This window comes from Cladophialophora psammophila (assembly GCF_000585535.1).
Source record: "Cladophialophora psammophila CBS 110553 chromosome Unknown aczJe-supercont1.8, whole genome shotgun sequence".
NCBI classification, from domain to species: Eukaryota; Fungi; Ascomycota; class Eurotiomycetes; order Chaetothyriales; family Herpotrichiellaceae; genus Cladophialophora; species Cladophialophora psammophila.
Genome location: NW_006912929.1, coordinates 610,963 through 623,087, shown reverse-complemented (window position 1 = coordinate 623,087; position 12,125 = coordinate 610,963). Strand labels below are relative to the sequence as shown.

Sequence of the window (12,125 nt, the reverse complement as noted above, 5' to 3'; positions counted from 1 at the left end):
CTGGAATCAACCCGTGACAGTGTCCTGGTCCGTCGTTTGATTCGCAAAGGTTAACGAAATCAGCGTTGGGGTCATTCCGATCTCTCGAAACGCCAAGCAAAGGGGCTCTTTCCACTCGTGCCTGAGATATAGCGGATGTTGGTTCTCGAGTCTCGTCCTTTGTTTGTGACGTGATCGACGAAACAAGCACTTTCGTTGGTGGCACAGAGCGTTTTACCGTAATAGTATCATCTAGGGGCTGAGTTGGGTGGCCTCGAGGCTGAAAACCCCCCTTTGTCAGCACAAGCGTTGCTTTCACCTGTTGCTAACGGCCCCTCGGCGTGATCCACGGGTGGCGCCCACTACAAAATAGGTGAGAAGGAGAGCTATCGTCAAAATAAGTGCATCTGAATTGTGTGCCAAGAAATTACTCAGCAAAGTTGACTGCGCATGGGATACTTGGGGACTTGCAACATGAAACGTCTCTCCGCAAAAATATCGGCTGGTCTCTTGGATCGTGACCGGTACCCGTACTACAGTATCAATTACAAGTACCCAGTACTTGTTGTCCAATGATCGAAGAGCGAAAGAGAGAATGCCAATGAAGGATCTTTCCGATTGGAAGGACCACCCGCTCTCCAATAGTCACGTGAAAGTGGCATGATCGACATGGCAAAACACAACGATCTTGAATATTAAACCGCGTATACCGAGTACGCTTAGAAATGTGCTGAAGGATCCCTATGCAAACACATTCTCAACTCGACTGAGCAGAAAACTCATTAGACATTTGAGCTCTCAGTTATTTCGGACACCGCAATCTAGTAATTATGCCGCACACGGGGCACGCGGCGCCCCCACACGCTGCACACTCCACGCACCACGGTCACCATAACGAACACGTGGATGCTGCCGCTGTCATAGACGAAGTTTTCTCGCGTCTCGGCGAAGTAGCCATCGAAGAAGAGATGCAACCCAATGGAAAGGAGAGATTTGTGTTGGGCGACAGGAACCCCGACGACGACGAGGATGATGAGTATGCTTGTCCCACCGAAAGAAACCTAGAAGTGTCTGTTCGGCCACTAATGACAAGACGAACAAAGCTACGTATGGGAAGACCGGCCGGTTGTGAAACCTTTTGACGGAGATCTCAGACATCAATATCTGGCCTACATCTCTAAGATCAACGCTAGCCAGTGTGGTCCGGGAGACCTGTCTGAGTTTGTCAACCATGGCGTGGTTCACAACGACTCTGCGCCAATGTCGGTCGACGAATACGCAAAGATCATAAGTGACAGCAAAAGGGACCTCCCAGGACTGCATTTTGAGGTGGACATGCTCGTCATGGAGAAGGCACAAACTACTCCTGTCACTATTGCTGGTACCAAGACGACAAGCAAGGACACACGTGAGGGCGATGGGTCGATCGCGGCCAGACTCAAGTTGACCTACAAGCCCACGTCGTCGACGACGCAGGACACGTTTTACGAGCATGTGTTTTACACCTTTGAAAAGGGCAAGATATCAAAGGTTTGGAGCTTGTTGGACGGCGCCGGTCTGAAGTGGAAGGAGAAGAGGGACGAAGAGATTCGCAAACAGGGGGTAGGGCAGCTGCCACTGACGGCTGAAAAGATGTGAGTGCTGCTCGTGTTCCAGGTGACCAGGAATTGATCGCTCCGAAATCGCTCGCTACTGCCTTTTTAACACCTTCAGGGCAATACATAGTCCTAGTAAGTACCAGTTACATATCACGAGGAAAGTGAGAGGAACACCTACTGGTACACAAGTATATAAGTCTAATCCAGTCCCACTTCCATCAAATTTTTTTTATGATTCGATTCAGTCGATTCTTCTTATATGCTAGTACGACGTATTATACATACTAGCCGTTACCCATGCGCAAGCCCTGCCCTACGCCACCGGATCGATTGCGGATTGGAGCCTCGATAGAATCAACAGATATAAGGCTTTGATCCACGATCAGAACCCAATCAGATACTATGTACATAGTGAGTATATATGTAGTACTCCTGGCAAGTACTACATAGTTACTAACGTACTAGCAGTCCACCAGGACCACGTCAAGGCCAGAAAACGTCTGATTTTTCTAGTAACCCATCAATCACTAAGTACTACCATGCTAGTACTGCCAGCTCGATTTCAGCCCACTATTTGGGCCGGGTCACACATAGTACTTAGTAGTATTTGCAGTAGTACTAGTACATAGCAGACGAAAAGACGGCTGACTTCTCCTCTTATCCATCCCAAAATGTATTTAATACATCTATGTGTATCTTCTTGAGACATTAGTACTAGTTGTACTCGAGTGCAGGCTACGCTTTGCTTCAAATTGGAAGACACGGCTTAGACGTCAAGCAAAGGACATTGACGACACTGGTACACCGTAACATCGTACCAACATTGTAATAGGACCGGAGCGCGGGGTTAATTACGTCCGGATTAAGTTTAGCTGATACAGGCGTATTATTTATGACCCTTTTGAGTGAATTTCGTGACGCGCTTGGACTCTTATATTCTGATTTTATTTTTCAGGAAGGTGCAACCCCTTCGCAAGAAGATTCGCGGTAAGCGCAAAGTGGCTGTTTTCAATGGAATATTTCAAGGCCTTGACACCACAGTTAGCCGCATCGAGGTCCAGTCCATGTTCCCAGAGACAATCCAGCACCTCCATGTAACGCAACATAGTGTCGGGATCGCTGAAACTGGCCTTGGCGGCGAGCAGGAAATGACCAGCTGCCAACGCATGACCATATTCCTCGATGGTAGTCACTTGGGTGAGCAAGATGCGAAGTACATTTGCCCTTCCATTAACACAGGCTGCGCGTACAGCGTCATGGTTACCCTCAAGACTGTGCCGCGCGCCATGGTCGAGTAGCGTCTGGACCACCTCGGTTTCACCACGGGCTGCGGCGAGGTTCAGGTGCGTCCGACCACCCTCGGTTTCATTCACGTCATAGCCCATCTCCACAACGATCGGGATCAGTTCGTGCACGTCGTACACAACGGCGAGATGAACCACGAGGTGCTGAACAGAGCCTTGGTCATTTGCGGGTACTATTGACTGCAACAAAAGTCGAACAATACTGATATAGCTATTAGTGCGATCAGCATGCCTGGGTTGGGCCAGCTTCCGCACGGTTGAGCACAAAAGCCTATCACGGTCTCCTGCATCTAGTTTGAGCCCGTACTGGGGCTCGAGCATCAATGCCACCATTCTGGCATCGCCCGATAGACAAGGTTGCTCGATTGCCATCCGATCGTATCTTGGTGAACAATGTGAATGATGATGTGGGGTGTTGACGTCCGCGCCATGATCCAAGAGATATCGCGCCATATCATACCAGTGGCTCGTTATGGTAAAGCGCAAGGGATCGGCAAGGATGTGCTTTCGAACATCCATGTCAGGCTCTCGCTCTACGAGAGTTTTCATGGTGACCGTATCTTTCGTAGAAATTGCAGTCACTAACGCCCAGGAAAGGGAATCGATTTGTCGCGGGCTTCTGGCTAGACGTTCCAGCTGCGCACACAGCGTGGTTTTGTCCCCGGCAACGAAATCGAGAACGCTGAGGGCAACCATGTTCGCCGTCTGACCCGTGCAATCTCCCGGCTCGAGTCGTATCGTGCCACTGACAGTGTGAACATTTCTGATTTCGAAATTGTCCGACACAGGGAAAGCTGGAGTCGACAACAGGATTGCAACAGCACCCTTTAAGTGGGTGATCAGGGCAGTCTTCGGCCGTGGCGAGCATACCTGTCCCTTCAGTAACCGGTACAAGTGCTGAAGCCCCATTTTCAACGTTGTTTTCTCAAAATCCTCTTCCATACTGGTGTGCACTCTGCCAAAATCGAAGTATTGGGCCTGAATTTCGCGATTGAATAGACCTGCCAGACGTTTTGTCATTCGATGCGCGTCGAACGACAGCAATTTTGAAGTAACTTACGGTTAACACATCGAAGGCGCAACCCTTCTTTCCATGAGGAGTTGTCTGCGACTAGCCCAATGATCAGAGAGTGTACCTCAGAAGGCAATTTACCAAACGACATTGCTGGGTCTTGATTGTATAGTATTGTAGTATCTTGCTTTGATTCGGATTGTAAATTTCAGTATGAGCACATAGAATACCAATGGTGGTACTCTTCTAGGATGGTTATGTTAGTCTGGCAAAATCATGAAAAGTTGGCTGGAGGCTTTTATGACAAACTCAGTGTTGAGGGGGAACCGAAGCCGGAGATGGAATACTTTCCGCCAAGAATAATTATGCCGTTTCTGGAAACGAAAAATGCGCTCAGCCTTGCTCTGCAGCCTTGCAACTTCATTCTTCGGAGATACACGGAGCTTCATAGAAGGCACTTTGGACCGAGTGCCCTAGTACCCAGTACCTCGTAGTATAGTCAGTTCTCACAGAGCTTGGATTATCCTTTAGCCGGAAGCTATCATGTATTATGTACTGGGTACGTGAACCATTGATGATAGAAGTATCACACCGCGTCTGCATGATTTGGCAGAACCGTCGCAAACTTTCATGTCTGCAACTGCTGATAGAATGCCGCCGAGTTGATAAATGCACATCGTTGCAACAGCTGAGGCTCCGCCGCGGTTCGAGCATTTAATGACAGCTGCGCTTGTCCTGCGCGAGGTCCACCAATAACTCTAATACTCGCTCCTGTCACATTCTGACTCTTCACTGCAGCTTGAGATTTGGTATATGCTTGGGTCCAGCCTGACAGAGTGATTGCAGGGTTGCCGCTCGGGTTACCCGTCGATGCAAAATGTGCCCAACTACCCGACATCCTGGTTGCAGTCAGGTTCGCTGCCGCCGTTGTTCCGAAGCCGACGTTCGGTTGGTTGAAGACGAAAGGTACGTCGGAGAAATGGATGACCCCTTCGAAGGAGGCATTGAAAATCTGGAGCACGCTGGTCAATGACGTCGCGTTGAGCACGTATAGGTAGCTTGCACTGCCAAACTGAGAAACGCGGTGAGATGCATCGATTGATGGGCATGCAAAATTGATGTCGCGGTAGATCTGCGATGCTTGCAGGAAGAAAGGTGAGATCTGCGAGGCCTGGGCGGCTGCCACGAACCCGTTGACTGGGTACAACGAGAGCAGCCTTGATAGCGTAGTCGAGTTGAGATTCGGATACGAGGAGTGCAAGAAAGCCTGTACAGCGGTTGAGCCATTGAGGGTCGGAGGGACAAAGATGCTGCCGTCATTTTCATTCCATCCTGTAATGACGGCTATGTTTTTGTGAAAGCGACCTGTGCGAATCAGAGTCGAGGGAGCATCAGGAAGGTAGCTTCCGTCAACGGTCGGGAAAAACAAATCTTGAGACACGCCGTTGGCTTGGGTAGCCGTTGTTGTATTCTCAAATAGCAGAACGGCATTGAGGAGCTGGACCATGGGAATTGCCCGGAGACAAGTCAAGACTAGGCTGCTATTTGTCCCTGTACAGCCTGCCAGTTGAGCAACCACAGCAGTGTTCGTGGCCGTTGCGTTTCCAGTGACACCAGGATCACTCGCTGGCGCCCCAGATTGCATGATAGCTCGACGGAAGGGAGCAGTACCTGTCAGTCACGTTTTAGCATCTCCACTAAACAGTGGATGACCTGAAATCCTTACCATTCCCACCAAACGCTGTCATATGCCTATTGTGTGTTAGCGTCAAAGAGTGGCATCATAGGAGACGATACGTCGGTGAGAGGCTCTTTCAACGGCGTGAAGGGTCTTTGGGAGACTCACAATCCCACGCTGACACCGCCATCACTCTCGCCAAATAGCGTAACATTCTTCGGATTTCCCCCAAACGCGGCGATGTTGGACTGGATCCATTGTAGCGCCAGCCGTTGGTCGAGCAGGCCGGCGTTCAGCGACCCTTCCGTCCTAAGAGCAGGGCTGTTGGCGAATCCAAAGACATTGACACGGAAATTCATTGCCACATAGATCACCGGCGTGCCCTTGGCAGCAGCACCGGCCACAAGCGCAGTAGGATTGTACAAAGTGTAGTTGTATGAGCCTTCCTCATCACCTTGGCCGGAGATCCAGACCATTACGGGGAGGTTTGCGTTTTGTTTCGTGCCCGCTGGTCTGACAACCTCGAGATTTAGGCAGTCCTCGGAGATATTGAAAACGCCGGGGTTCTCACTGATGGCACCAAGAAACGACAATATAGTGTTTTGTGGGCAAGCAGCGCCAGCAGCCGTGGCTTGGACAGTTGTACCTGTTGGATAGGTAAAGGCCTTGGGAGGTTTGAAACGGTTGACGCCAGACGTGTCCTGGCCGAAATTGATTCCCTGGAACTGTTCGGTTCCTGCGAAGGTGAAGCCTATATAGGTGAGATTGTGGGCATTGTCGCGCACTGTCACTGTGGACTGAGCCACGACAGTCGCGACGAGGGATGAAATGAGAAGCTTGAGAGAGTGCATTTTTCTTGGGATATTAGCAAGTGATCACCCAAGCGAATTTCCACCTCAATGCGCGGCAGAGGGTCAGATTTATCCTCTGCTAACAGAGCTTCATCCACAGCCTCTGACGTCTGTGGACTCGTCAGCCTGTTGCGTGAGAGGTTGTTATTGCGCGGCTCTCTCCAAGGCACCGACAAGTGAGGCTGCCCACCTGGCTCCAGTCTGGCGACAGCTTCGCGGCCTTGTGAGGCCCAACAGCCATCTCATTAGGCGGCTTAGCTGAGAAGAGCATGTCAAAAAGGCCGCATGTCGACGGCAAGTCGATGGGGAAGTTCGCAGTTTTTGACCCAATTGCACATCGTGGTCGGACGCGGCAGACGATGACTCGGCCTCTTTAGGTCATGCTTTCCCACAGATTCCGGGGGACGAATACTTGGTCAAAAGCTTTTGTTCCTGGGGCTTAGATGCGAGAGGGCGGGGTAGAGGCAGACCAGGTTGGCCGGGTTAGCTTTCCAGTCTGAACCGGCTTCTAGCAGTGTATTCAAAGTGCCTTGCCATAGGAGCAATGGACGGGTGAGGCAGGGAAGCTGAGCGCTCACGATAATACGATAATGCGCAGCCACACCTCGGGGTGTCTCCTCGCATTGTGTAGAGTATTAAAATCTCACCCCCGTTCTCACCTCGTAGTGTGGATCTCGGGATAACCTCGGGAGCAGACGACTGAAATTTTTGAACCATCTTTTTCGATCAAACACGCATGGGACTGTGACCCCCTCCCTCAGAAGACAGATTTTGGAAAATGGAGAGTCTTGTCGAGAATGGCGACGGCCAACTCACCATCCACAACCTTCCACCTCCCACCAAGCGGAAACCTACGAGCACCGAGACCTTGACCGCCGAAGACAAGGAAAATCAGAAGCGAGTGGCCGACGCACGCAGAAAATATGGCCGAGGCCGTCCTGTCCGGATCAACGAGGTCAAGGACAAGAAGCTACGTGCAAACCTGAAAAGAATCGAGAGCAAATATCGAACCGCAGTCTTGAACGCCAAAGATGCCGAAATTTTGTACGAGAACGAGGAGGGGTTTCTACAACCAGAGAGCGAACTGGAGAAGACATACAAGGTCCGGCAAGATGAAATACTGGAGGCAGTTGGTATTCAACAGGCGAACAAGTCAATTGAATTCAGGCTCGACTTGGGCCCATATATTTCCGACTACACGAGGAACGGGCGCAGTTTGCTCCTCGCAGGAAGAAAAGGTCATATTGCCACTTGCGAATGGCGCGCAGGCAAGCCAGGATGCGAGTTACACTTGAACGAGACAGTAAGAGATGCAAAATGGTTGCACAACGATCAACATTTCGCAGTGGCGCAGAAAAAACACACTTACATTTACGACCACGCTGGAGTCGAGATCCACTGCCTCAGAAAATACGTTGAGACTACGCATCTCGAATTCTTGCCATATCATTTCCTCCTTGCCGGCATCGAGAATAGCGGGTTCCTTCGATACACCGACACTTCGACCGGCCAGATGGTGGCTGAGCACCCAACCCGAAAAGGACCGCCGACTGCGCTCGCTCAAAATCCATACAATGCCATCCTCCACGTTGGCCATCAGAACGGATCGGTCTCACTATGGTCGCCTAATTCCACGACGCCATTGGTCAAAATCCAATCAAACGCCGGGCCTGTGCGGTCAATAGCAATCGACCGCTCAGGCAATTACATGCTGTGTGGCGGACAAGATCTGCGCCTGAAGCTCTGGGACATCCGCGCCTGGAAGGAGATTCACTCTTACACAACACGACAGCCAGCTTCTTCGATCGACATATCGGACCGCGGCCTTGCGGCTGTAGCGAGTGGTACAGGCGTGACGATATGGAAAGACCTCCTCACCACCTCTTCATCAAGCGGACCTCCAAAAGTCCAATCACCCTACCTGAACTGGGGCAATGATGGCCGCCGCGTCGAGCGTGCTCGGTTCTGTCCATTTGACGACATTCTCGGTATCTCGCACTCGGATGGGTTCAGCAGCATCATTGTCCCCGGCGCGGGCGAACCCAATTACGACGCCCTCGAAGTCAATCCATATGAAACGCGCAAACAGCGACAAGAAGCCGAAGTCAAATCTCTGCTCACGAAACTCCAGCCCGAGACCATCGCGCTGGACCCCAATTTCATTGGCATGCTGGATACACGCAGCGCGGAGCAACGCAGGCGCGAAAAGGACCTAGACACGCCCGCGGAGGATCCACTGGCGAAATTAAAGGCCAGAGAGAAGAACCGGGGCAGAGGGAAGAACAGTGCGCTGAGGAGGTATCTGCGGAAGAAGGGCGGCAAGAATATCATTGATGAGAAGAGGCTGAGGCTGGAGGAAATGAAGAAGGAGAGGGCCGAGAGGGAGAAGGAGAGGTTGAAGCAGGATAAACTCGAGCTGGGTCCGGCTTTGGCGAGGTTCGCCAGGAAAGGGGTTTAGGCCGATAGGATCATCTTTGAAAACCCCATATCCAGTGATCAAATTCCAGATATGTAGTCCACGATATATGTGCTCCTCCCAAATGCCGCTTGTTACCACTGTGGCGCCCGGTAAATGTAATGTCCAGCTGCAATATGTTCCGTTTTCCCTCCCCCCGCAAAACTCCAGCTGCTACCCTGCGTGACCGACCTTTGATCCCGCTCGCCCGTAATGCATGGCTACCTCGACCCGGCGAAGACACTGGTATACCGATTGACAACAGGCTGCTCACCACTGCCCTTTGGGCCGCCCTTGGCCCACCGTTCTCGACTCAGCTGGTACCCGGCGGTGCTCTTCCAAGCAGACAGGATCATATCGACGGTCTCCCTGACGCCCACGCCGGTCTTGATCACGGCCCTCAAAACCGGACCCCCCTCGCGAATCTTGTTCGCCTCTCTCTCCATCAGGTCTACGTCCGCGTCCACGGCGGCCGCCAAGTCACACTTGTTGATCACGAGCAGGTCCGAGCCCGTGATGCCCGGGCCACCTTTGCGGGGCACTTTGTCGCCGCCGGCGACGTCGATAACGTAGATGATGAAATCTGCCAGTTCGCGCGAGTAGTTTGCTGCGAGATTATCGCCGCCGCTCTCGATCAGTAATAGGTCGGTCTGGAATTTCGCGTGCAGGCCTTCCAGGGCGAGGAGATTGGCCGAGATGTCTTCTCGAACCGCGGCGTGGGGACATCCGCCTGTCTCGATCGCCACGATCCTCTCGGGCGCCAACGCGCCGTGCTTCGTCAGGAACTCGGCGTCTTCTCTCGTAAATATGTCGTTTGTCACGGCGGCGATGTTGTACTCTTTCCGGAGCGCCAAGCAGAGCTCGAGCATGAGTGCCGTCTTTCCAGAGCCCACGGGACCACCGATGCCGATTGTAAATGCGCGATCGGAGAAGTCGCGGCCCTCGACGAGGGGCATTTCACGGTGTAGGTAAGACCCCGGCCCGTCAAGGATTTCGTGCGTGTGGCCATGGGGTGCGCCGTTTGCGTGATCGTGAGAGTGCGAGTGAGAAGGGCCGCCGTCGTGGGAGTGGCTGGCCATGTTTGAGGATGAGCAAGGGAGGTGAGAGAAGACCCTGACTGTTCTAGCAGACAGCCAGAATGGTCCTTTGGGTTCGGAAGGCCTTATATGGTTTTCAACCAGGTATCGAAACTCGGGGGAGCGGACGGACAAGCGGGAGCACTGATGTCGATGGTAGATAGATTCTTCTGGGGTATTGCACTTGCTAGAGATCGATGAGCTCGGTGAGCTTCTATGCTTGAGGTTGGGCGTTTATATCGTGGTGCTGGGTGACTTTCCCGCAATATAGTCGACGTAGGAACAAAGAGTACTAGGTGTTTCTGTCCTCAGTCCGTACCAGACAAGCTGTGAGAGGGGCAGTCGACTTCAAAAAACATTCAGGGCACATGTACCCCGCACAAGGGCCCACAGGCTATCAACTGAGCAGACCAAAAATACCATCATTTTGACAAGTGAATCCAGATGATTTGTGATACAGAGTGGTTAGGAGTCAGGTGCTCGATAGGAAAGACGCTTTTCGGCCACAGTAGCAACCCTGGAACGAAGCATCATACAATGGCAATTGTACACATCGTTCTCTTCAAGCTAAAGTCTTCGTTGACCGACGCAGAAAGAAAAGAGGTTTGACCCGACGACAGAAGCAATGGCAAGCCAAGGTTAACCAAAACAGTTCTGCCATGATATGCTGTCTCTGAGAGACACCTGTCTGCATCCAACATCCAATAAGCCATATATCGTTTCCTCATCAGGCGGAGTAGACAACAGTCCAGAAGGAGCCCAGGTTTGTCCGATGCCATGATCCTCAGTCGGAAAGGCTGGAATTGATCAAGTCGAAGGGAGGATTCACTCATGGGTTCGTCGTCGAGTTCGCATCGAAAGGGGACCGAGACTATTATGTTGCTCACGATCCAGTCCATCAAGCATTCGTCAAGAAAAACGGGCCCAGGTTCGACGATGTTCGAGTAATTGACTATGAAAAAGGTGTATACTAGGGCCGCCAATGATTCTCAGTGTTGGTCTGTAAGGGATAGATATTGGCTGTACAAGTTTGTTTCTCCCGTTGCCGTATTAGCTCTTTGTAAATACGTCCTGTTGAATCCGGCGCATCTGGCACCTTTGTCTATCATGAAACGCTGAATGACTCCCCACAGCCGCATTGCTCTGTGATATTGGGATTCTTGAAAATAAATCTAGCACTCAGCTTGTCTTCCTGCCAGTCCATCTCACTGCCAATGATACTGAAGAGCGCTTTGCTGTCAATCAACACTTTAACTCCGTCCTGCTCAACGACTTCATCAAAGGCGGCAGGCTTATCCACATACTCCAGATGATACGCAAGGCCCGAGCAGCCACGATTCTTAACACCGACTCTGATCATTTTGGGATCTGGCTGGTCCAGGAGTTCGCGTAGATGGACTAGCGCATTGGGTGTTATCGACATGGCGGCTTTCCGCGGCCGTAATTTGCTTCTCCGGGGTTTCGCTGATTTGGATTGCTCGGGCTGCGGCGTCTGCACCGGCTTTGACTTCTGTGATACTCTTTCTGGTACACTTATGCTTGCAGTTTCATGCAACTTGTTCTGCGGTGCAGCGTTTCCCTGGTCTTGTCTCGTATCCTTGAGTTGTGGTTTGGGTCCAGCGATTGAGGTGTCGGGAACACCGGTATTTCTAATAGGTAGAGGGAAATCGGTGGGCAGAGTGTGAGGCTGGTAAGAAGGCGTAGTGTATAACTCTCGTTTTGATGATTGTCGACTAGCTATACTAGAGGAGAAGGTTCTGAAGGCATGGTGAGGGCACGATCGGGCGGTCGAGGCAATCGCCAGGGCACGAAAGAAGATAACGGATGACGAGGTTGTCGGGACAAGATGCGTCGCCGACATTGTAAAGGTTCGTCAGCGGGTGTCCACTCTTTCAATAATGAGAGAGAGCTATAGCATGGATAGAGAGAATCCCAGAATTCAAGTGAGGATGGAGGCGCAGTTTAAGGACAGAAGCAGAGAGTTCCGTCATTCTCTGAGTTTATCAGCCGAGTTCGCTCCGGTAGCCAGCCAATCGGCGTTGATTGATTTCAATTACCACGTGACATATAACGTGACATGAATAACGTGACATTGATAAATCCATCTCCTTTTCTTTTTTCTGATATGCTTTGTCTGTTAACAAGTGCCCAATGCAGACGTAGGTGAGAAAT

The 12,125-nt window shown here is 51.5% G+C and overlaps 7 protein-coding genes across 7 annotated transcripts; 3 read left to right on the top strand and 4 right to left on the bottom strand.

The window, feature by feature from the left end:
* Positions 1–809: 809 nt before the first annotated feature.
* A1O5_05862 (uncharacterized protein) lies at positions 810–1,617 on the top strand (the record flags this gene model as incomplete). The annotated part of the gene is made up of 2 exons (XM_007746459.1): positions 810–1,015; positions 1,083–1,617. 2 exons carry the CDS (start codon positions 810–812, stop codon positions 1,615–1,617), a joined length of 741 nt encoding a protein of 246 aa, XP_007744649.1.
* A 904-nt stretch (positions 1,618–2,521) lies between these two features.
* A1O5_05861 (uncharacterized protein) lies at positions 2,522–4,044 on the bottom strand (the record flags this gene model as incomplete). Its single annotated transcript, XM_007746458.1, has 2 exons — positions 2,522–3,882; positions 3,942–4,044. The coding sequence occupies 2 exons, from the start codon at positions 4,042–4,044 to the stop codon at positions 2,522–2,524; spliced, it is 1,464 nt and encodes a 487-aa protein (XP_007744648.1).
* A 477-nt stretch (positions 4,045–4,521) lies between these two features.
* A1O5_05860 (uncharacterized protein) lies at positions 4,522–6,422 on the bottom strand (the record flags this gene model as incomplete). The annotated part of the gene is made up of 3 exons (XM_007746457.1): positions 4,522–5,564; positions 5,620–5,645; positions 5,740–6,422. 3 exons carry the CDS (start codon positions 6,420–6,422, stop codon positions 4,522–4,524), a joined length of 1,752 nt encoding a protein of 583 aa, XP_007744647.1.
* A 778-nt stretch (positions 6,423–7,200) lies between these two features.
* Positions 7,201–8,880, top strand: A1O5_05859 (uncharacterized protein; the record flags this gene model as incomplete). The annotated part of the gene is made up of 1 exon (XM_007746456.1): positions 7,201–8,880. One exon carries the CDS (start codon positions 7,201–7,203, stop codon positions 8,878–8,880), a length of 1,680 nt encoding a protein of 559 aa, XP_007744646.1.
* Positions 8,881–9,098: 218 nt separating this feature from the next.
* Positions 9,099–9,956, bottom strand: A1O5_05858 (urease accessory protein; the record flags this gene model as incomplete). Its single annotated transcript, XM_007746455.1, has 1 exon — positions 9,099–9,956. The coding sequence occupies one exon, from the start codon at positions 9,954–9,956 to the stop codon at positions 9,099–9,101; it is 858 nt and encodes a 285-aa protein (XP_007744645.1).
* Positions 9,957–10,617: 661 nt separating this feature from the next.
* Positions 10,618–10,927, top strand: A1O5_05857 (uncharacterized protein; the record flags this gene model as incomplete). The annotated part of the gene is made up of 2 exons (XM_007746454.1): positions 10,618–10,716; positions 10,772–10,927. 2 exons carry the CDS (start codon positions 10,618–10,620, stop codon positions 10,925–10,927), a joined length of 255 nt encoding a protein of 84 aa, XP_007744644.1.
* A 131-nt stretch (positions 10,928–11,058) lies between these two features.
* A1O5_05856 (uncharacterized protein) lies at positions 11,059–11,814 on the bottom strand (the record flags this gene model as incomplete). The annotated part of the gene is made up of 1 exon (XM_007746453.1): positions 11,059–11,814. The coding sequence occupies one exon, from the start codon at positions 11,812–11,814 to the stop codon at positions 11,059–11,061; it is 756 nt and encodes a 251-aa protein (XP_007744643.1).
* Positions 11,815–12,125: the final 311 nt, after the last annotated feature.